At 47.1% G+C, this 22,785-nt stretch overlaps 1 protein-coding gene across 18 annotated transcripts in view; it reads right to left on the bottom strand.

Moving 5' to 3' along the window:
* Window positions 1–22,785, bottom strand: part of raraa (retinoic acid receptor, alpha a) — a 217,701-nt gene that overhangs the window by 6,254 nt on the left and 188,662 nt on the right. For 11 of the 18 annotated variants that reach the window (XM_036946444.2, XM_036946441.2, XM_090202160.1 and 8 more), the window contains 4 exons: window positions 11,798–11,946; window positions 5,878–6,019; window positions 3,357–3,473; window positions 437–597 (listed from right to left, as the gene is read on the bottom strand). In XM_036946444.2, the coding sequence (XP_036802339.1) occupies window positions 437–597; window positions 3,357–3,473; window positions 5,878–6,019; window positions 11,798–11,946 (569 nt within the window). The remainder of the gene's footprint in view (window positions 1–436; window positions 598–3,356; window positions 3,474–5,877; window positions 6,020–11,797; window positions 11,947–22,785) is intronic. The other 7 variants (XM_036946446.2, XM_090202164.1, XM_090202165.1 and 4 more) reach the window with 1 other exon arrangement.

The raw sequence follows: 22,785 nt of genomic DNA on the forward strand, positions 1-22,785 counted from the left end.
ACTGGGACATTTTTGCTTTTTTTTGTGTTCTAAATTAAGAGGGCTAGAAGGGCCATGGGTCATATTGGATTGTGCAGAAATGCAGGAAATTATCTTAGATGCCCCAATTCTTTGGTTTTTTTTGGGGGGGAGGGGGGGGAATCCTCTGCCAGATTATGTCCCCCCCACTTCTAAAAACAAAGTTGCGCCCCTGCATTCAAGACTCCACACAGACAACATGAATGACACAATAAATCAAATGAATGAACTCTGTGATTATGAGAATCACAGGTAGCAGCACCAACAAGGTTCTGAAGCTACACTTAAACAACACTTTGAAGAATCATTCAGTTAAAATACCAAACCACAACAGATGAGCGAATGCACTGTCCTGGTAATCTGTGAGATTTTACATACAGAAACACACACACCTCTGACTAAGTATTGCGGTGCTCACCGTAGTGTATTTGCCGAGCTGGCAGAGGGAAGGGAAGGTCTCCTTATGCGCCTTGCTGACCCTGTTGATCATCTGCTCCGTCTCAGTGCTCAGCACGTAGCTCTCAGTGCACTCCGGCTTCTTCTCATCCTTCTTCTTCTTGTTCCGGTCGTTCCTCACCGCTGACGGGAGAGAGAAGGAAGAGAAGCAGGGTTTAGGAACAGGGAGGCCATTTAGCAGTGGAATGTCTAAAAGGTGTGTTAAAAAGAAGGGGGCTTCGGAGGTAAATTTGGTATGTCTCGGTTTCAGTTGGTTGGTTTACAAACAGTCTAGGAAGGATACTGTATTTCCTGCCTAAACTAGAAAGTAATTGTGATATCAAAGACAGAAATAAAACCAAAATGAAATGGCAAGACCATCGGTGAAATTAAACTGCGGGTAAAGCACCCAGGATTTCACTTGTGTTGGGGGGGACAAATTGTGGAACAGTATTTAAATTGTGGCGGTATCTAGACAGAAACTAAGAGGGGATTGAGATATAAAATAGAGGTAGCAAAAGGACAAGAGTAGGAGGTGGTGTATGTAGGCTAGCTAACAGGACAGATACCCGATAGAAGAGGATGATTAAGTGGCAGTAGGAAAACATCAAGCTCCGAGGGCCTCTGTAGCTAAGAAGCCGGCAGAACACATTCCAGCTCTGATCCCATCCGGGAAGATAAACGACCATGAGAGGTCGGCCCAGGGGGGACAGAGATATTACTGAGGAAATAATCCAAAAGGAAAGCCTGAGAAATGCCATTCCCCGCGGCGCTCCGACCGCTGCTGTGAATGTAGCTACACTCACTCCCGAAATGACAAATACACCAGCCGCTGCTGTGTTTAGCATTGGAAAGCCATTAGGGTATATTCAGCTCTCTCCCTCCTCCCCCTCCCTCCCCTCACCCACCCTGGGGTGTATAGGTCTGACGAGGGGAGGCGGGTTAGGTGATAAATAGCGTTGGCGGATAAGGTCGTTCATAATGCTGACACATTGCTACTGCTTTCATTAGAGGCCCTGGCTAATCTAATAACATAATATGACAAATATCCAGGCGGTAATGGTTTTAAGGGCTCGACTGAGCCCCCGCTCCCACTAGCTGCACAACCCCCTCTAGCATTCGCTCTCATGCACTCTTTCTATCTCCATCACTGTTGCGCATTCCTCTCCTCTCCCTCTCTTTAATCCTCAATCGCCAGCTTATTTCCCTCTTTGTCGCTCCAAGCTTCACTTGTTCTCTGATAGGTCTTCCCTGGGTTTGTTGTTTTCCTCTTCTCCCCCTTTCCGCAGACCACAGCTCGAGCCCCAGCGCAGACCCAGTGGTCCCAGACCTCGACCCAGAGGTTAACCTTAGGCACAGACCCTGGATCAGTTCCCCTGTCCAAATCCTAACCATTATAGGGGTACACAAAACTCATCACAGATTACTGTCTGTCTAGGGACAACATCTGACCCAGGGCCAGAAAGGGATGCACAGTACAGGGACAACGTTCATTAAATCAGTCCACAGACACAAGGGGGGGGGGGGGGGCATCCAGGTCTGATACTCACACACTATACAACAGCAGATCCTGCATTTGCTAGGTAAGCGCACCCTCAAATCACTAAGACTTCAGATGAAAATGATAATTTTGGCAAAATTTGGCACAATTACAGAGATATTGATTAATGTGCGTCACTAACAAATAAAAATCAAGTAAGTAAAGTAAAGCACTTTCTTACATCTATACAACTACGCATTGCCAACAGCTATTTCTCCTTGCCACAAAGTCCATCCACCTTTAAAGGAGCTGACAGGTGAGGAGAGCTGAGAATGATGTGAGTGTGTGTGCGTATGTGTGTGTCTCGGGCCCTCACCTGCTCTCCCGTACCTGTCAAAGCGACTCAGCCCCCCCCCCCCACCCCCCCCAACACGGCGCCCGTTGGAGACGTTAAATGAATTCCCTAAATAAAAGTGGAGAATCCTTAACGCAGAGACATTACCCGTGCTGACAAATTGACACCGCAATCAAAAGCTGCACAACACAATTGAACGCAGTCATTAAAGAACTATTAGCCGGGACTCGCGATCAGTCACGGAGAATTGCTGTGTGCAATAACTGGAGGGCGATCCATAGCAGGGCTAGCGAGGGGGAGAAGAAATACAGCCCACAGCATTATTTTGTGTGTGTGTGTGTGTGTGTGTGTGTGTGTGTGTGTGTGTGTGTGTGTGTGTGTGTGTGTAAATCGTGGAATGTGTCTACACGAATGCTTTGTTTGAATATGAATGTGTTTGAGCTATGAAGGATTCTTTCTAGCATTCTTAAAATGGTACGACCGTGTGGAATTGGGTTTCCCACTGATATGAAACACATTCTAGCAGTCTATTCATTGTAGCGTATAGTATTGTATTGGGTATGCTAGAAGCAATACACATACTCCCATCAATCAATCACTTGTACTCATAGTGGATTTCACAATATAAAAGGCTACGTTTGACAATGTGTCTGCGTGCGTGTGTATGAATGTGTGGGTGCGTGCGTGCACGTGTGTGTGTGTGTGTGTGTGTGTGTGTGTGCATGAGAAAGCGAGAGAGGGCCAGCTAGCTGACAGACAGGGATAATTTGAAGGAGGAAAATTAAACCCATGACAGGTCGTCCATCACACAGATTAAATTCAATGGAAAGATAAAAATGTCAATGTTGCCCTGCTTCTCCTGCCTGCCTCTCTCTCGCTGCTCTGTTTTGGCCAGGCAATGATGAAACTTATTCTCCCTCTATCCTCTCCTACCCTCCTCCTCCTCCGTTCATACATGCTGGAGATGCTAGGGCCCTGCACGGGAGATGAAAACAGGTGATGAGGGATGGATGGAGGGAAAGAGGGGACGGAGGAATGGAGTTGGGGAAGGAGGGGGTGACTGCTTACCCGGGGGAGCTGCCCTGTCCGCCCCTGGCGCCCCAGTCTGTCCTCTCCCGGTCTCCAAGGGTGGGGGCGGCGGCTGGGGGCCCAACGCCATCCCGCCTTTGGAGCTGGAGCGAGGAGCTGAGGCGACAAGGAGGGGCACAGTTTTACCCCCTCGACAGGGCACACACTAACTAACACAGGGCTCCCCCGTAGTACAGTACAGCCACACACACACCCTACCACAGTAATTACAGCGGGGAACGTTTACGTGTGTACAGTGAAATGGACTGTCCTATAATCTGAATGTTAATAACCAAATTCAAAACACAACTTAAAAAAACAAACAACTTGAATAGGCATATTCTCTGTCGTACACAGACTGTATTGAAAACCACACAACTTCATGACATGGATCAAGTCTACATTCTACACGCCTAGTCACCAGCAGAGGTTTAACGGCACGCCGAAGGAAACAAACATAGTCAACATTGATATTGTAAAAGAGCATTTCCCCAAAAAACTCCAGGCCAGCCCCTGCCTTTCCTCGACATCACTGACTCCTCTCTCAGGCTTTCCCTGGTAACCCCCCCATCTCTCCCCTCATTCTCTTTCACTCGCTCTCCCCCTCTCTGCCTCGGCATGGCCACCTGGCACCGGTCCTGACGGTGTTGGAGCTGTCGAGCAGACGCAAGGTCACCGAGACGTCCCCTAGCAGAGTGGCCGGCCCTCCCAGCCTTCTCGGTAGCTCCCCGCAGGTCCCCAGATGGCCAGCCCCCCCCCCCCCCCCCCCCCCCGATGGAGCCCCGCAACACAACCAAAGTCATCAGCCAGGACACAGGGACACACAGAGAAAGACATCTCGACACTACACCCTCACATAACCCAATCAGTACACACACACACAGAATAAATAGAGGGAGTATGGGAGAGTAAAGGCGTCCGTCAGCATGCTTCCCAGACGAAACAGTTCGGAAGAGTTTGTGCATGCATATATTATGACGACATTTTTGTTAGTTTTGGACTCCGGTGAGGTTTTTAAAATCGTCTGTTCGGGAACCCAACATTGTTTCTCGAGGAAAGCCGAAGTCCGGAGCCAAAGTCTAATGCCGTTAGTCGGTGATTGGTCAACAGTAGGGATTCTTCAATAAAGTCTAATGCCGTTAGTCGGTGATTGGTCAACAGTAGGGATTCTTCAATAAAGTCTGTTGTCATTCAATCTTTCAATGAGAGACGAAATACTGCACCAAACATCTTAGTTAGCTGTGAAATTGCGTGACTAAGATCTCCTCTGCAAAAACGTTCAAATTGATGACAGATTTCTTGAGTTATCTCAGATTAATTCTGACTATTGTGAGGAAGTGTATACTGGCTACGGTGTCTCAAAATGGACAATATGTACAGTATTGTCGCTTTTTTCTTGTTTTTCAAGCGAAGGCTGAAGGGAGCATGCGAGCACACTCTTTCGGTTCACCTAGCGGAGTCCAGGATGCTGACGCCTTAAGAGTGAACCTATATGGCTACTTTTTGAACTTGAGATAGAAGTTGGCCCTTAACCATTAGGGAGATGAACAGAAGAAAGATCTCACCCTGTATCAGTTGTTAGGTTCCACTTCTACCTATCCTGTCTATTTACCTTCAGCCATGCAGTACCGACTTCAAGCCACAAGATGGCAGTGCCATTTCAAACTATCTCCTGTCTGTCCCTGTGGTGGGTGTTGCAGAGCCGGCCTGCCGTAATCCTCATAATCATGATTAATGGGCCCATTCAGAGGTAAGGAGCGCTGAGGATAACTTACTTTACAGTAGGCCTCAGACGGCCAGCCGCGTGGGAAACTCGCAGAGCGCTTACAGTACCATGAAGAGGGTAAATACCATAGTAGAGAGACGACAGAGAGAGGGAGGAGTGTGCCCGCCTGTTTGTGTGTGTGTGTCAGTATATTTACAATGCCTACAGTGTGGACCTGTGTGTGTGTGTGTTTGTGTCTCACCTCCACCAATTAGCTCATCTGGTCTGACAGTGTGTGTATGTGTATGTGTGAGGGGAGGGAGTGTGTTGACACAGCCCCAGGGATGCACTGATCAGAGGCGACGCCTGCTCATTCACTCTCCGCAGGTGCTAACATATTCATCACAGAGGTCCACTAAGACTCACTATGCTACCACTATTACTGTGCAAAGCCAAAATGTGTATTGGGGCAGTGTACACTACCCCCCCCCCCCCCCCACACACACACAGTTCTGAGGCCCTATGATAGAGAATGATGATTGTGATCAGAGTTTTTGTTGTGTAGTATAGGCTCGACTGGACAGTGCCGCGTACTTCAGTGACGCATGATATATCATCAATCAGAGCTCAATCAAACACCCAGACATTTCATCCCAGATGGCAGTCGAACGGAAAGGATTTAATTGCCCTGATTGTCAGTGCATAGTTTGGATAATGACATGGCCTCTGTGGATGACGTCCTGACCCGGGAGGTGTAGCGTATAGTGTACTGAGGTTAGGGTTGGCAGGGTGGTGTAGTTTAGCAGTGCTACTCACACTCCTTGGACATGCCCACTTCCAGGCATTTCTGCAGCCGGCAGTACTGGCAGCGGTTCCTGGTGACCTTGTTGATGATGCAGTTCTTCTCCCGGTGACACGTGTACACCATGTTCTTCTGGATGCTCCTCCGAAAGAAGCCCTGGAGGACGGAGGTATGAAGACAGAGAGCGAGGAGAGGGAGAAAAAAAGAGAGCGATGAGAAGAGAGAGATATTGTCAGTGAGCGTGAGGAGATTCAAGAACCTATAGATAGTCCCAGAGTGTTCCATAGGGTCCACAGTGCGTTACCCAAACACTACGCTCTTGAAAGTCGTAGCAATGAATAATCTGCAGGAGAAATATTAACTCCTGTTGCCATCTCATGAGATCCCCCACGTACCTTGGTAATAGCCCATTAGGACATTGAGAGATGCTTTTAGGACTTTAAGTAAGTCAAAACGGTTCGGGGATATGAAACGCAGAGGCCAATGGGCCTCTAGCTATTTTCCATGACCTACTTTATATATTTAAAATGGCCCAGCAAAAAGAAATTCTGGGTCGGGGCCAACTGAAAATCATTACAGAGAGAGAACATGGGTTTAAAATGCTTACACTCAGAAAAAAAAAAAAAACACTCCCGCAGATCATTTTGTTTCAGCAGATATCTGAAACAAAACGAAAGGACAGGAGGAGGGTGTCAGATACACAAAAGTCGCCAACCCATGCGTCTCAAAGCTCCAAAAACCTAAAAACGGTACATCTACCATTCGAGGCATCTACCCCCTTTGTGTATTCTGGCAAGGCAGAGACTGTAGAGGATGCCATCAGTATCAAGCACAATGTGGAAGTTATAACTTATATTTATTTTCATTAGTCACTCAATGGGTTAATCACCGGCAACATTGACGGGCGGAGGAGCGACGGTGGGTCATAGGTCATATTGAATCACAGAGGAAAGGGGGTGGGTCAATGTGTATCACGGAGGAAAGGGGGTGGGTCAATGTGTATCACGGAGGAAAGGGGGTGGGTCAATGTGTATCATGGAAGAAAGGGGGTGGGTCATGTTTGGGTGGGGCCGGCTGGCAGGGGAGCGCCACAATTCCAGGAGATTAGGTCTCTGGCCGACAGATGGACTAAAACCCACAATTTGTCCTTCCCGGATCATGGGCTATCCTTCGCTCTCCTCGTCCTACCCCTCCTGAGAGGAGAGACAGGCAGGCTGATAGGTGGGGAGGGATCGTATTTGAAGGTGAGCGAGATGAGAAGAACAGTATTATTACAGTATACTGTAGACTATATATGTGCGTTTGATCAATCGATTAAAGTGCTATTGCGTCAACGTGGCACAACTGTAAGGGACAGCAGCATCCACAAGAGGCCATCTCAGTCTACGGACTTGAACCCCATTGAAAACCTGTGGTTTGAACTGAAGAGGGCGGTCCCATAAGTGCAGACGAAGGATATCATTGTTCTGGAAAGGTCTAAGATCCCTTCCAATGTGTTCTGTAATCTCATAAAACATTTTAGAAAAAGGCTCAGTGCCGTTATCCTCGTGAGGTATTGAAAGGTATGGAAAACAGGGGTGCCAATAATTTTGACCCACATCTTTTTGAGAGAAAATATGTTTTACTTGGTAAACAAAATCTCTTTCTATGAGCAATTGTATTAGTATAAAATATTATTAGAATTTTTGGGGGAGCATACAATATAGCTCAGTATTTATATTATTTTGCTCACGTTTATCAAGGGTGCCAATAATATTGGACCTGACTCATGTGCAATGTGTGTGTGGTAACGGTTGATTGCGTGGGAAAGGTCTGAAACTGCACAGGGAAAAAAGCATGAATCCTCTTATACTTGTAGTTCACAAACTGTGCCTAGAGTAAAGCCAGCCTCCCTAGACTCCCACTGAGTGTGCAGGTGTCCTCATGCGACCATCTGAAAATGCCCAGAGACTCTGCCTCTCCTGCTCGGCGACTACGTCTGTGACAGGCACATTACTAAAGAAGTGACTAACAAGGACAGCTAAAAACACCACAACAACATCAGAGAGACGAGCAATGTTGGGGGGGGGGGGGGGGGGGGGGGGGGGGGGTTTAATCTCTTTCGCATCAAAGAAAATAAAAAGAGAGGGTTCATGCTGTGCACCGATGCCTCGGAGGCAAAAACATAAATATGAAGAGAGCATGCAAATGTTATGTTAAAGTGTTTATATCTGGGAGAAAGAGAGGGAACATGAGAGAGTTCTCCACTTCAACAACAAACAAATGAGCCATCTCTAAGTAGCTTGTTCCGACCATATCCCTCAACGCCCCCCCCCAGGGTTGGGCTTTGTAGCTGGGCTAGTTAAGGAGATGCTAAAATGCTAACCCTCAACTTACCCCAGTCTCCGATGACTGGCTGTATATACATGAATATGCCTGTAGGGTTGAATTATTGAGAATGCCAAGCTTCATCACCTCCTATGGTGAACAGGACATAGGGGAGGCGAATGCTGAATTTGTGAAAGTTCTGCTGGGGGGCGGTGACTAGCAGCTGGCGCCGGGGTAGCTACCACCCGGCAGGGATGTACACACGCACGCACACGCTTGCACGCACAGCACCCAGTGAGTTTTAGCCAGTTTGTTTCTTATATAGCCAACATGAAGTCATGGTCCTGTTTTCATATTGACTCAGACTGCACGCACGCACTCACTCACTCTACATCTCTCCATCAATAGCTAGTATTCATCATTAGCATATTTAAAATCAGGGACTATTAGAAAACAAGGAGTAGTGTGAAGTTAAGAGACAATAAAAACTATTGAGGACTTGCAACAGGCAACTCCGGCAAGTGGTGCATTTCTGCCCCCATAAAAGGGCAGGATAAGGATAAGTCTCTATTAGAGGACAGGTTAAGTTCCATTGAAGGCGGCGAAATCTTGCTGTGTTAAAACAGGACTCTTTCGGCTCCAGAAGCTCCACTCATCTCTTTGTTGTCCCCTTTCGGTCATCTCTACTCTCCTCCTCTCCGGTCCTTATGTCCCTGTCTTTCTAATCTCTCCTCCTCTTCTTTCCTTCTCGCCCTCTTCCTAATCCCTCTTTTCTCATCTCCACTGTGGATGCCGTGACCCGCCTTCCTTCGAGTGTCAACTGGGCTCCTGCAGCACCTCTTTCCCTCACTCCGTCCCCCGCCCCAGGCCAGGTGTTCGCTTCCCTGGGCCCAGCCATGTGAGGCAGGCCTAATGGTCACCTGTCACCACCACAGCCAGTCATCCAGCCTCCCTCTCTGCCTACCATCGCCCTGCCCTCAACCCCTCTAACACCATCCCCTTAAACCCCCATCCCTCGACCTCCATGCACTACAGATGAACAGCAAGTCCCCCAGCGCACCACTGCTTACACAAGCTTACACAACCCGGTCTTATGAAACACTGTACTGCAGATAAGGCGGCCAGATACCACTTCAGAAGGCAGACGGTTGCCTTATTACAGGACAGAGTGCAAGTCAGTGTACCTGCTGCTTTCATAACACGTCTCACATAACCACACGAAAAGGCTTGCGAGGCCTGATCAATGGAGAGCTCGGGAGTGAAGAACACGTATGATATTTGAGGACGTGCTGGAGATGGCTTACGACACATGCATGGGGAGTGGGGATGACAAGTGTACGGGTTGACTCTTGCTGAATGAGGGTGCAGCTCCTCTGCACCCGGCCGGAGCACCCGCTTTCGATAATGACTTCATTTGGAGTTCGAACGACACAGCAGATCCACACTCTCCAACTCAAGCCACTAACAGAATATATTTTTCCATATAGTTTATGGAGAACTGTATAGCACAATATTATTGAAGCATAGCCCACATCTGGCAGTCCCATCATATATAGATAGAGTATAGGGCGGCAGGTAGCCTAGTGGTTAAGACTGTCGGGCCAGTAACCGAAAGGTCGCTGGTTTGAAACCCCACTTCGACTAGGTGAAAAATCTGTCGCTGTGCCCTTAAGCAAGGCAGTTGGCCCCCACAACAACTGCTCCCCGGGCGCTGATGACATAGATGCCGATTAAGGCAGCCCCTGTCACCTCTCTGATTCAGAGGGGTTGGGTTAACTTCTCTAGGGTAGGGGGCAGCATTGGGAATTTTGGATGAAAAGCGTGCCCAAATTAAACTCTCCGCTACTCCGCCATAAAAGCTAGAATATGCATATAATTAGTAGATTTGGATAGAAAACACTGAAGTTTCTAAAACTGTTTGAATGATGTCTGCGAGTATAACAGAACTCATATGGCAGGTAAAAACCTGAGAAAAAAAATCCAACCAGGAAGTGGGAAATCTGAGGTTGGTAGTTTTTCAACTCTTGGCCTATCGAATACACAGTGTCTATGGGGTCATAATGCACTTCCTAAGGCTTCCACTAGATGTCAACAGTCTTTAGGACCTTGTTTGATGCTTCTACTGTGAAGTGGGGGCGAATGAGAGGGGAATGAGTCAGAGGTCTGCCAGAGAGCCACGAGCTCAGTCTTGAGCGTTCACGTGATAGTTAGCTCTGTTCCATTGCAATTCTGAAGACAAAGGAATTCTCCGGTTGGAACATTGTTGAAGATTTATGTTAAAAACATCCTAAAGATTGATTCTATACATTGTTTGACATGTTTCTACAGACTGTAACGGAACTTTTTGACTTTGTCTGCTCCTAGTGATCGTGCGTCATGAGTTTGGATTGTGTACTGAACGTGCAATCAAAAAGGAGGTATTTGGACATAAATGATGGACTTTATCGAACAAAACAAACATTTATTGTGGAACTGGGATTCCTGGGAGTGCATTCTGATGAAGATCAAAGGTAAGTGAATATTTATGATGCTATTTCTGACTTCTGTTGACTACACAACATGGCGGATATCTGTTTGGGTTGTTTTGGTCTCTGAGCGCCGTACTCAGATTATTGCATGGTATGCTTTTTCCGTAAAGTTTTTTTGAAATCTGACACCGTGGTTGCATTAAGGAGTGGATATAAAATTCCATGCATAACAATTGTATCTTTTTAGCAATGTTTATTATGAGTATTCCTGTAAATTGATGTGGCTCTCTGCAAAATCACCCAATGTTTTGGAACTACTGAACATAACTCGCCAATGTAAACTCAGATTTTTGGATATAAATATGAACTTTACCGAACAAAAACATACATGTATTGTGTAACATGACGTCCTATGAGTGTCATCTGATGAAGATCATCAAAGGTTAGTGATTAATTTGATCTATATATTTCTGCTTTTTGTGACTCCTCTCTTTGGCTGGAAAAAATTGCTGTGTTTTTCTGTGACTTGGCTCTGACCTAACAATCGTTTGGTTTGCTTTCGTCGTAAAGCCTTTTTGAAAATTGGACACGGTGGCTGGATTTACAACAAGTGTATCTTTAAAATGGTGTGAAATACATGTGTGTTTGAGGAATTTTAATTATGAGATTTCTGTTGTTTTGAATTTGGCGCCCTGCAGTTCCACGTACCCTAGAGAAGACACATTTCGGGTTGAGCAACTGATTAGGTATATTCCCTAGATATAGGAGGTTAGAATAAGCAATGACATAAGCGATGGTCCAGTCCACTATTTTTAGGCCACCCCCCAATTGGAACATTGGATAACGTTCATTGGAAATACTAGACATAGCATGCGTTCAAATGTTCAGGGGTGCCTTAGGGTGATGGCCCCTGGGACTGGTTACTCCCATTCCAAACCAGGACAAGCAGGATATGTGTTAGAAATATCCACATGGTCACCCCTATATGCATTCAGAACATTGGGCCAGCCCACCATTTACAGAACATCCCCCAGAATCAATGTACAATTTGAACCTTGGATCAAATAGAAAGAAATATAGCATAGAATAGAATGAAATATAGAATAGACTATAGTATAGAATATCGTGTATGGATATAAGGTTAGGTGGTGTGTCTCACCTTGCAGCCTTCACAGGCGCTGACTCCATAGTGGTATCCTGAGGACTTGTCTTGGCACACAAAGCAGGGCTTGTAGACCCGCGGGGGAGGAGGGGGCGACGGTGGGCTCGGCACTATCTCCTCTGAGCTGGTACTCTGGGTCTCTATAGCTGTGGGAGAGATAAGGGGGGGAGATGCTTAGTACATACTACTTAACACACACACACACACACGACACACACTTCCTAACAACACATTCAGCGACAGAAACGACAAGGACAATATATTTTATAGGCCACTATCGTATCCCGGACAAGAAAGACTTGGTATTGTCGAGAGAGTCTCTCTCTGAGCTCTTGGCAAGAAACAGGTCTACACGGTGAATCAAAGCAAGGCTTGAGCCGAAGAGAAAAGCAGGCCATCCTTGTTTACCGGTAACCTTGGGGGGTTCCACATATCAATCGAGACAATGTAAGCAGCGGAGATCACATAAGGATGTCCTGAATGGCTGTATAGAGGAACTGGCTCACCCATCAGGGAAGGAACTCGACAGATAACAGTATTCTCTCTAGGCTGTGTGTGAATGAATGGTGCTTCTAGCGAGGAATAATGTTCTGCTGGACTAGCGTCCATTACACGCCGTTGTATAAGATATACGAGTCCTGGTGTATATGGTCACCAAGGTCTAATGAAATCGAGCGGTATCGTCATGTTTTCACAGAGAGTAAGGGTGACAAAAGCTAAGGTCAAGTTGGACATTGAGAACCAGACACCCCAAGGCTGTCCACAGTCATCCTTTCTCTTCCTCTAATTCTCCCCCCCCCCTCTCTCAGAGTCACAAAACAAACAGGCCTTAAGACGCTAAAGACGGGCGAATTAACGAAGATAATTAGTCGGGAGCCCTTGATATGAGACCTAAGATGATTATTCTTGAGCTAGACAGGCTATAAAGGGATCAGGTGAGCAGCTGCACTCAGCTGTTCATCCAAGGCCAAGGCATACGGGCTGTCGAATGAAGTTCTTTTATGTTTTATTCAACTAGTATACGGCAGGCCTCTGGGAGGGTGGGAGGGGTAGAGAAATGCTGTTGTTGGGTTGAAGTAACAGGCACGGTGGACTATGCCCTTAATATCCTCTGTGTGTTTCACAAAACCTCTGTAATCACACACACACACACACACCAGTCATACATTGTAGCTAGCACACACACACACACACACACACCAGTGTAGCACACACAGACAGATTGAGAAATTGTGACGTCTCGTTCTCGGAGCTGCCCAGAGGCCCGGGCGGCACTCGTGTGTAAATAAACAAACTATATTTAACACAAGCCTCACGGGTTCACCAGGCTTGCAGTACAGCTGGGAACAGACTCCACGTGACGCAGCAGACAGCCGTTCTGGATGGAAACACCACGGTCTCGCTCACTGACGCAAACACACATGTCCATCATCCACATAATCTCCCCCTCTTCACTCACAGCTCGCGCTCTCTTTGTAATGTGTCTGTTCATGTTTCTGCAGTTTGCATGGTCCCGAAAAACTATTGGGAAGAGTACATTCAGACAACCCAAATACACCAGGCCGATGCACACCAATATGCTCACGCTCACCGCTGGAAAAACCTAAAATTAATGTTACAACCAACCCCAAATGATCCTGAGATCTCCCTTTTCACGAGGCAAACATACAGTTTATCCACGAGGTGCAGATATCCTGATAGCCGTAACGCAGTTAACTGTAAAGACAACACCAATGAAGCTCATATTGAAGGGACCAGCTGCAACACTAATCAGACCCAGGATATAAAAGACAATCTCACTCCTGTCTCTCACTCAAAACAGGAAGAATTATTATTATAATATTTTTTTTAACCTTTAACTAGGCACGTGAGTTAAGAACAGATTCTTACAATGATGGCCTACACCGGCCAGACCCGGACGATGCTGGGCCAATTGGCGCCGCCCTATGGTGTCTGTAGTGACACCCCTAGCACTGAGATGCAGTGCCTTAGATTGCTGCGCCACTCGGGAGCACGAATGACAGAGTGGGTGGATGTCTTTAAAAGTGGTCCACTGTTTTCAACAGACCAGCAGCATATTGTAACATGTGCGAATACCGTTCCTCTATTACTTTGGCTTCTTAGTGCTTTAGCATTAGGGGACAAATTGAAGCTTATTTAGCCCATGTGGCTAGCAGGCTCCTGTACAACCTAGGGTGGTCTCATTAGTCAACCCTGTTGTACCCATACCTCCCTCATCATACCAGCTGTGTCCCACAGTTATTATGAGATCCGTTCTGTGGGTTTCTGCTAAATGCCACAAGCTCCCTTGTGTGGCCCTACTCCCTAGAGCAGGGCTCACCAACTCTGTTCCCGGAGAGATACTGTTCTGTAGGTTTTAGCTACAACCCTAATCTAGCACACCTGATTCTAATAATGATCTGTTTGGTAAGAAGAATCAGGTTAGTTACTGGAGTTGGCGTTAAACTGGAGTTGGGGTTAAAACCTACAGGAGGGTAGCTCTCCAGGAACAGGGTTGGAGTTAAAACCTACAGGAGGGTAGCTCTCCAGGAACAGGGTTGGAGTTAAAACCTACAGGAAGGTAGCTCTCTGGGAACAGGGTTGGAGTTAAAACCTGCAGGAAGGTAGCTCTCTGGGAACAGGGTTGGAGTTAAAACCTGCAGGAGGGTAGCTCTCCAGGAACAGGGTTGGAGTTAAAACCTGCAGGAGGGTAGCTCTCCAGGAACAGGGTTGGAGTTAAAACCTACAGGAGGGTAGCTCACCCGGAACAGGGTTGGAGTTAAAACCTACAGGAGGGTAGCTCTCCAGGAACAGAGACAGAACGCCATGCCGGGTTCTTACCCAGTCCAAGACAAAACCACACACACAGAACACACACACACACTCAACGGGCACTAACCGCACCACCGGCATATGGAGAACGACCTTTAAAAACCTCCTCCTCTTAGGAAAACTTTATTTATTTATTTTTATCTCTTGCCTATGTGTAAACACAAACTAGCCTCGGGTCAGCACTTCAAAGCCTGTGCCTTTAAAATCATTTTATAGAGGAAATGAAAAGGTGATCTCGTAACTGCTCTCTAGGGGACTCCACTTCTGTACATATATGTGCCCCCATTGCACTCGTTATTTTAAAAAGGCATCTTCATTGTCATTCATCAGCCATGGAAAATTCCATGGAAAATGACACGGGTTCAAAGCCTAAGGAATACCGGCGTAATGAAATATAGGCTAACTATCTCACTCCTGTCTCTCACAATGCACCTAATACAGAAGCACCTGTATGGCCAAAAGCCAGTCAGCATGAAGTTCAAAAGTTCAATATAAAGTATAGCTAAATATAAGCCCTCCGATAGTAACAAGGCCTGCGCAAGACTGGAGGCACAGTGACTGTTTACGGCAGTCTTACTCACTGCAGCTCACATGGCTCTCCACCTTGGCCCTGAAAGAGAGGGAGCGAGACGGAGAGAGAGAACGACTGGTAGAGGGGCAGAGCAGGAAAAACGCAATGTTATGTATACCTACCGCTCTGATACAGCATGAAGCACTAGACGTGTGTAAGCTCACCCAAAGGAAAAACAGTATTAACCTTATGTATGTATTTAATGTACCCAGAGGACAAGCTTAGAGGAAAAAGTACAAATACACTCAACACTGCACTAATTAAATAGGGTCCGCTATTCGCTTCAACTGACGACAGACGGACAGGGGGGACACGAGAAGAAGTTAAAGAGAGATGCACTCAGAGCACCCTCTTATTCATTTGGGGAGAGATTAAGGTTTGAGGACAGAGGGAGGGTTGAAGGGTTGAGGACATAGGGAGAGATGAAGGGTTGAGGACAGAGGGAGGGATGAAGGGTTGAGGACAGAGGGAGGGATGAAGGGTTGAGGACAGAGGGAGGGGTGAAGGTTTGAGGACAGAGGGAGGGGTGAAGGGTTGAGGACAGAGGGAGGGGTGAAGGGTTGAGGACAGAGGGAGGGGTGAAGGGTTGAGGACAGAGGGAAGGGTGAAGGGTTGAGGACAGAGGGAGGGATGAAGGGTTGAGGACAGAGGGAGGGATGAAGGGTTGAGGACAGAGGGAGGGGTGAAGGGTTGAGGACAGAGGGAGGCGCTCATCGCCTATTTTTGCTGTCATCAGCGTTCAGTCTTCGCTGATCCCATTGGCCCTGGCTGGCAGTCATTACTCTCATGTCAAACAAATGAAACCCAAGTAGAGCACCTCTTTACGTAACGCACCACATTTTCTCGCATTAGCAAATACCCATTCACCCTTTCCCTTCCTATTACACCCTACATTATTACCAGGTCCACAAACCTATTCACCCCTACTAAAACTGCCTTCATCAGACGTATGCAACTACGCATACAAACAAACACGTACAGTACATATGCGCACAAGGGCAACAGCCCTTCAGTGATCCACCGAGCCCCACTGCCACACACACCTACACAGGCACACACACTAACTGTCCTAATGAGAGCACACATGAAGGGAAAAAAAATGGACAAAATCTGGGACACAGGACAAGAGTCTGCGAGGGGACTGGTTACTGTAATTAAACACAATGGCCCAGTTCTGGAGCGCAGAGCAGAGCTGGGGCATTGAACAGAACAATGGCGGCCCTGTGGGATGAAGGGGCTGACTCAGAAGACAGAGCCCACAGGGTTGCTGCTACGGCTGCTGGGACACACCAGCTCTACCACAGCAGATATAGAGCACCTCTGGGCAGTGCTAAAGCCACAGGCCTGCCTGTTGTTCCCTAGCACTGATAAGGCTAGCTCGCCTCTGTAGACACCATGACAGAGAGGCTAGCTTAGCGATACTGTATAAAGGCCAGCTAGGCTGTCCCTAGTCCTGTAAATACAGAGAGGCTAGCTTAGCGATACTGTATAAAGGCCAGCTAGGCTGTCCCTAGTCCTGTAAATACAGAGGCTAGCTTAGCGATACTGTATAAAAGGCCAGCTAGGCTGTCCCTAGTCCTGTAAATACAGTACTTCATTGGACTGGCAGGGGGTTGATGAACCCTCTAAATATGATAGAGCTGTACTCAGGGGGGTAAAGACCATGTTAATACACCATCTCTAGAGACCTCGTCTAGATAGAGCTGGATATAGCCGAGACGTTCTATCTGAATCATCTCGACCTCAGTGAACCTCCTAGTCTCTGTGATCAGTATGACCGTGATTAGTGCGGAGCGACTAGCCCGAATTTCAGTTTATTTTCGTTTCTTTAAATAACAGCTGCCTGTTCTCATTGGTTCTTGCACGGGCAAGCCGGTAGGGCCGGCAGACAGACACGGAGAGGGAAAGAGGGACAGAAATTCACACAGGACGCGACGCAAACGAGAGGGATAGAAAGCAGATGCTTAGGTATCTCTACCCGACAATGCATCTAATTGATAGTTGTTATTCAGCAGTATTAAAAGTATGCCTTATGGATTTTGAAGAACTACAGAAGTAGTGATTGTCAGACTGTAGGCAGCAAGCCAGCTAGACCAGCGGTTTCCCAAACTCGGCCGTGGGGACCCCCCTGGGGGCACGTTTTGGTTCTGGCCTTAGCACTACACAGCTGATTCAAATAATCAAAGCTTGATGATTAGTTGGTTATTTGAATCAGCTGTGTAGTGCTGGGGGGGGGGGGGCAGGACAGGGTTGGGGAAACCCTGAGCTAGACTACTAGCCTAAATGGGATAACTCTTTGGGACGCACAGTAATAGATGGCTTGCTGGCTGCTACTGCATGAACAGAGATGAGATGATGACTTGGAATGAAATGAAAGTTAAAAAAAAAATACACACACACACCTGAAATACTTCATTAATGTGAAAATGTAGGTTTATCAATAAGCGATAATGGGCTCTCTACCATCTTTGGGGTTTTATTAATGAAATAATAAAGTCATCAAACTAAAAAAACATCCAATATAGACAACCAAAATATTTTGTTTAAGTAAAGTATGTTAATAAATGAGCCTAAGTGCTAATGGGCAGTTAACCCAATTGTTTTATTCTGTGTTATTCTGTATTACAGCATTCAACCCACATAATGCATTTATTGTAAAAAAAAAATAATAATACAATTGAGAAGCTATTTAAAAAAAAAAAAACGAACCTACCTCAAAAAAGCATTAATCACATCATCTCTCTCTCTGGTTTCTCAGAATGCCCTTTGATGTTCACATTCCCAGACAAACGTACAAAAACAGTGTGTGTTGCATTTGTCGACAGCCAAAACATGTTAATGGGTTAACTTAATGTGCTTACACGGCAGCAGCACCCAAAGCACCGGCCATTTCATTAGCGCGAGTGTTGAGTGTTCACAATGCCGCTCCTTCGATTCACAAGTACACTTCAACCGTTGTGCTCACATTAGACATATTTTTAGTACTCAGTTACACTGTAGATTAGGCCGAACAACAGGACAAAGAATTTATTCAAGGGGCAGATCACATCTAATAAATCACACAAAAAAAATAGGCTATATCAAAAGTTCTGACAATGCATTAAAACTAGCCTAATAACCTGTCAGTTTAAATCCTCTGTTATTGGCTAGAGGAGAAGCAGACTGGCACCCAGACTGTATAAAGACAACCATACAGAAAACCCTACTGGCCATCTTGTAAAGTTAAGCCTGAGTGGCTCAAAGCAGGCCTCATTCGTTGGCCTATTCCTGGGCTGTGTACGGTTCAGGTCTGGGTTATAGGCAGGGAGATTTGATTAACGTCATCCCCATGGGTGATTGGGCCCAGCTGTGAAGCATATTAATGAGATTTCAGCATTATTAGGGGGGAATTGTAACTACATTAGCCAACAGGCTGGCGGGGCTAGCAGTCATCGGGTGGGGTGAGGGGGAATTCACGGGGTCTTCCAGTGTACTGTCCTTTACGACCAGTCACAGGCTTCTGTGTTTCCTATTAGATTAGACCCCCGACACACACACACACCCCCCATTTGTCTCTCTGTTCAGTCTCCAGACACTACTCTAGTCCAGACCACCAGACTACGCCACAGGCTGGCAGACACAGACAGACATATTAGGGATGCTTTGAAGTCCGACCAAAATAATGAACTGACAACGTGGTTGAGGGATGGAAAGTGTCTCGTCTATAAGCCAAGGGGCATAAAGTTTTTCGTTAAAGTATCATAGGTCTCAAGAGACCAGACATGCTTCACGTTTAGAGACCGTTGATGTGCAGTCAAGTACTGTATGAGAATCACAGAGGGGCCTAAGATGGATGACAAAATATTTGTCAGAAATGTGGGCAAGCAGGGAAGACAAACAAACAAACACAGCAGTATGCATTGTCAGTGTTCTACTAACTGCTGGGGGGGGGGGGGGGGCGCATCCATTTCCTACCTCACAGGGAAATCCTGCCATTCAACAGCATAACTTGACGCCAGTTCCCAAAACAACTAATAGATCAATATCATCTCAACACACACGCACATGGACGGACGGACGGACGAAGGCATGGATGGACAGACGAGCCATGTAAGATACTTGTGGAAGAGGTAGGGTTTCAGGTGTTTTGGGGAATATGGGCAGGAACTCTGCTGTCCTTGCTTCAGGGGGAAGCGGTTTCCTCCATTAGGGTGCCAGGACAGAGAAGAGCTTGGACTGAGCTGAGCAGGAGCTAGGGGTGGGAGGGCCAAGAGACCAGAGGTGGCGGTACGGAATACTGTTGTGGTGAAGGGTTTGAGTAGAGCCTGAAGGTAGGGAGGGGCAGTTCCTTACGCTGGTCCTTGGCAAGTACCATGGTCTTGTAGTGGATGCGAGCTTCGACTGGAAGCCAGTGGAGTGTGCGGAGGAGCGGGGTGACATGGGGGAACTTGGGAAGGTTGAACACCAGGCGGGCTGCAGCATTTTGGATAAGTTGCAGGGGTTTGATGGCACAGAATGGGAACAGCGAGTTGCAGTAGTCCAGACGGGAGATGACAAGTGCCTGGATTAGGACCTGTGCCACTTCCTGTGTAAGGTAAGGTTGTACTCTAAGGATGTTGTAGAGCATGACCCTGCAGGAGCGAATCACTGCTTTGATGTTTGCAAAGAACGACAGGGTGTTGTCCAGGGTCACGCCAAAGTTCTTTGTACTCTGGGAAGGGGACACCGTGGAGTTGTCAACCGTGATGGAGAGGTCCTGGAGAGGGAAAGCCTTACCCGGGAGGAAAAGCAGCTCAGTCTTGTCGAGGTTGAACATGAGGTGGTGGGCCGACATCCAAGCTGAGATATCTGCCGGGCACACAGAGATGCGTGACGCAACCTGAGTGTCAGAAGGGGGGAAGAAAATAAGTAGTTGAGTGTCATCCGCATAGCAATCATAGGAGAGATCATGTGAGGATATGACGGAGCTGAGTGACTTGGTGTATAGAGAGAAGAGGAGAGGGCCTAGAACCAAGCCTTGGGGGATACTTGTAGTGAGAGTAAGTGGTGCGGACAAAGATCCTCTCCACGTCACCTGGTAGGAGCAGCCTGCCGCGTGTAAGGAAATTTGCAACACAAAACAAACATGGAAGAGAGTGAACGTGACACAGAGCATGGAGACACGGAGCTCGTACCTAAAAGAGGGGCAACTTCGGTCGCATGGACGTGGTTTGGGTATGAAAAGTCTGACACGGAGCAGAAAACCGTACACTGCAAAATATGACGCAGGCCGGTCCCGACAACAGGCTCAAACACCACTAACCTCTTTCACCACCTATGCAAAAATCATGTGAAACAGTACGGAGAGAGTCTACGGATGAGACCCAGAAAAGTACAGTGCTCAAAACAAACCACCGACACAGACGTTGCAAGAGGCTTTTGCCCGCGGCACACCATATGGCACAGAATCACGAAGATGGAAGGAGACAACAGCTGCCGTTACAACTTACATCTGCAAAGACATGGCCCAAATTTACACGGTCGAGAAACGGGGGTTTCGTGAGTTGGGGCTAACACTCGACCCAAGGTACCAAATGCAAATTGATATGTGACACGTATTAATGCCAAAATAACATGCAAAACCAGGCAAGCCCCACCCCCCCCCCCCAAAAAAAATTATATATTTTAGGCCTATATTTATTTTGTTTGCAACTATAGTTGAAGTGTTTTCTATTAAACTTTTTAGATTTTATACATTCATATGTTGTTACATGCTTAATTGAAAATTTGCACAGGTTATAAATAAAATACTCATATTTGATTAAGTACCTTTTTATTTGTTGAGTATAATTCAAAATGTAATAAGAAATAGGCCTTTACATCTGGTCATTTTATATAAACTATTTATTCATTGAATTTACAGAAAATGTGCAGTATCGTGATAGGTATCGTTATATGAAATGACCTATATCGGGATATGAGATGGGGTCGAGCGGGGAGGTTGAGAAAGAGGTCAAGGCGTAGGGTAGTTCTGTGCGAGTGGGACCAGTGGGATTCAATAGGTTGAGTGAATGACAAGCGGATGTGGTCAACTTTCTTTTCAAAGTGGTTGACAATGTCGTCTGCAGAGATAGGAGGGGGAGGATTAAGGAGAGGATAAGGTTTAAAAGAGTTTCCGAAGGTTCCTAAATTTAGAGTGATACAAAGTGGCTTTAGCAGCAGATACTGAGGAATAGAAGGTAGAGGGGGGGGGGTTAGTTTTCCCCAGCTGCCCACAGCCCTGTTCCGTAATCCCGCAATGAGTCACTCAGCCACGGAGGGGAGGGCCGAGCCGGGTGGGAGGAAAGGGGACAGTGCAAGTCATAGGACATGGATAGGGAGGACAGTAGGGTCGAAGAGGCAGAATCAGGAGACAGGAGGGAGAAGGATATAGAAGATGGGAGAAATGATAGGATAGAAGAGGAGAGAGTAGTGGGAGAGAAAGAGAGCGAAGATTGCGATGGAGCATGACCATCTGGGTAGGGGCTAGGGTCGGAGGAGAGGGAGACCGAAAAGGAAACACAATAGTGATCAGAGACCTAGAGGGGGGTTGCTGTGAGATTAGTAGACCAACAGCCTCTAGTAACCATGAGGTCAAGTGTACTCCCTGCCTTGTGTGCGGGAGGGGACTGGGAAAGGGATGTGGTCAAAAGAGGCAAGGAGAGGAAAGAAAGAGTTGGGAAAAAAATTAAATTAATCGAAGGCAGACATCGGGAGGTTGAAGTTGCCCAGCACAAAGAGCGGTGAGACATTTTCAGGAAATTAGTTTATCAAGGTGTTAAGCTCATTGAAGAACTCTCTAAAGGCACCTGGTGGGCGACAGACGACAACAATGTTAGGATTGAGTGGACAAGTGACGGTGACAGCATGGAATTCAAATGAGGAGATGGACAGGTGAGTGTGGGAGAAAAGAGAAAATCTCCACTTAAGAGAAATTAGCAGCCCTGTGCCACCACCACGACAACAAGATGCTCTCGGACTGAGACCCAGCTATTTCACCTCTCCTTTTCTCTCCTCTCCCCCTTCTCTCTGACCCGGGCTACCTGTGCCCCTGTTGTGGCTGGCATTCTCTCACCTCCCGTCATCCATTCACAGTCTGTGCCAGAAAGCCTTCTCTTCCTTTACTGTCCTTCTCTTTTCAGCCAATCTCTCTCCTCTCTCTCAGCCAGAAAATATCTCAGATATACATTCTCTTCTTTCGCTCTACCAGCAAATATGTATACCCTCCTCTTCATCTTTCTTTCCTCACTATGTACGACTGTGTTTTTGCGTGTTTGAGTGTGGGAGGATTACCAGTGAGTGCCCCCCTGCCTGGTAGCACCGGTAACGCCCCACAAAGCTTCTGCTTGTCTGCGGTGTCCATCTCAGCCACATGTGCTCTGTGATGAGGAGGAGGAGGAGGAGCAAGGCCCGTCAGTCAACATGAGGCTCACGCCGCTCTAACTGGGTTAATGGGAACCCGACATACCAGATTTACACAACCGCCACGGCCCCCTGTCCCAGACCCACCAACCACAGCCCTACCAGCTCCCAGATGACCTGCCTTCTACTCCCAGACCCACCAACCACAGCCCTATAAACTCCC

The sequence above is a fragment of the Oncorhynchus mykiss genome, chromosome 16 (genome assembly GCF_057628025.1).
Source record: "Oncorhynchus mykiss isolate SJ-2025 chromosome 16, ASM5762802v1, whole genome shotgun sequence".
In the NCBI taxonomy this organism is placed as follows: Eukaryota; Metazoa; Chordata; class Actinopteri; order Salmoniformes; family Salmonidae; genus Oncorhynchus; species Oncorhynchus mykiss.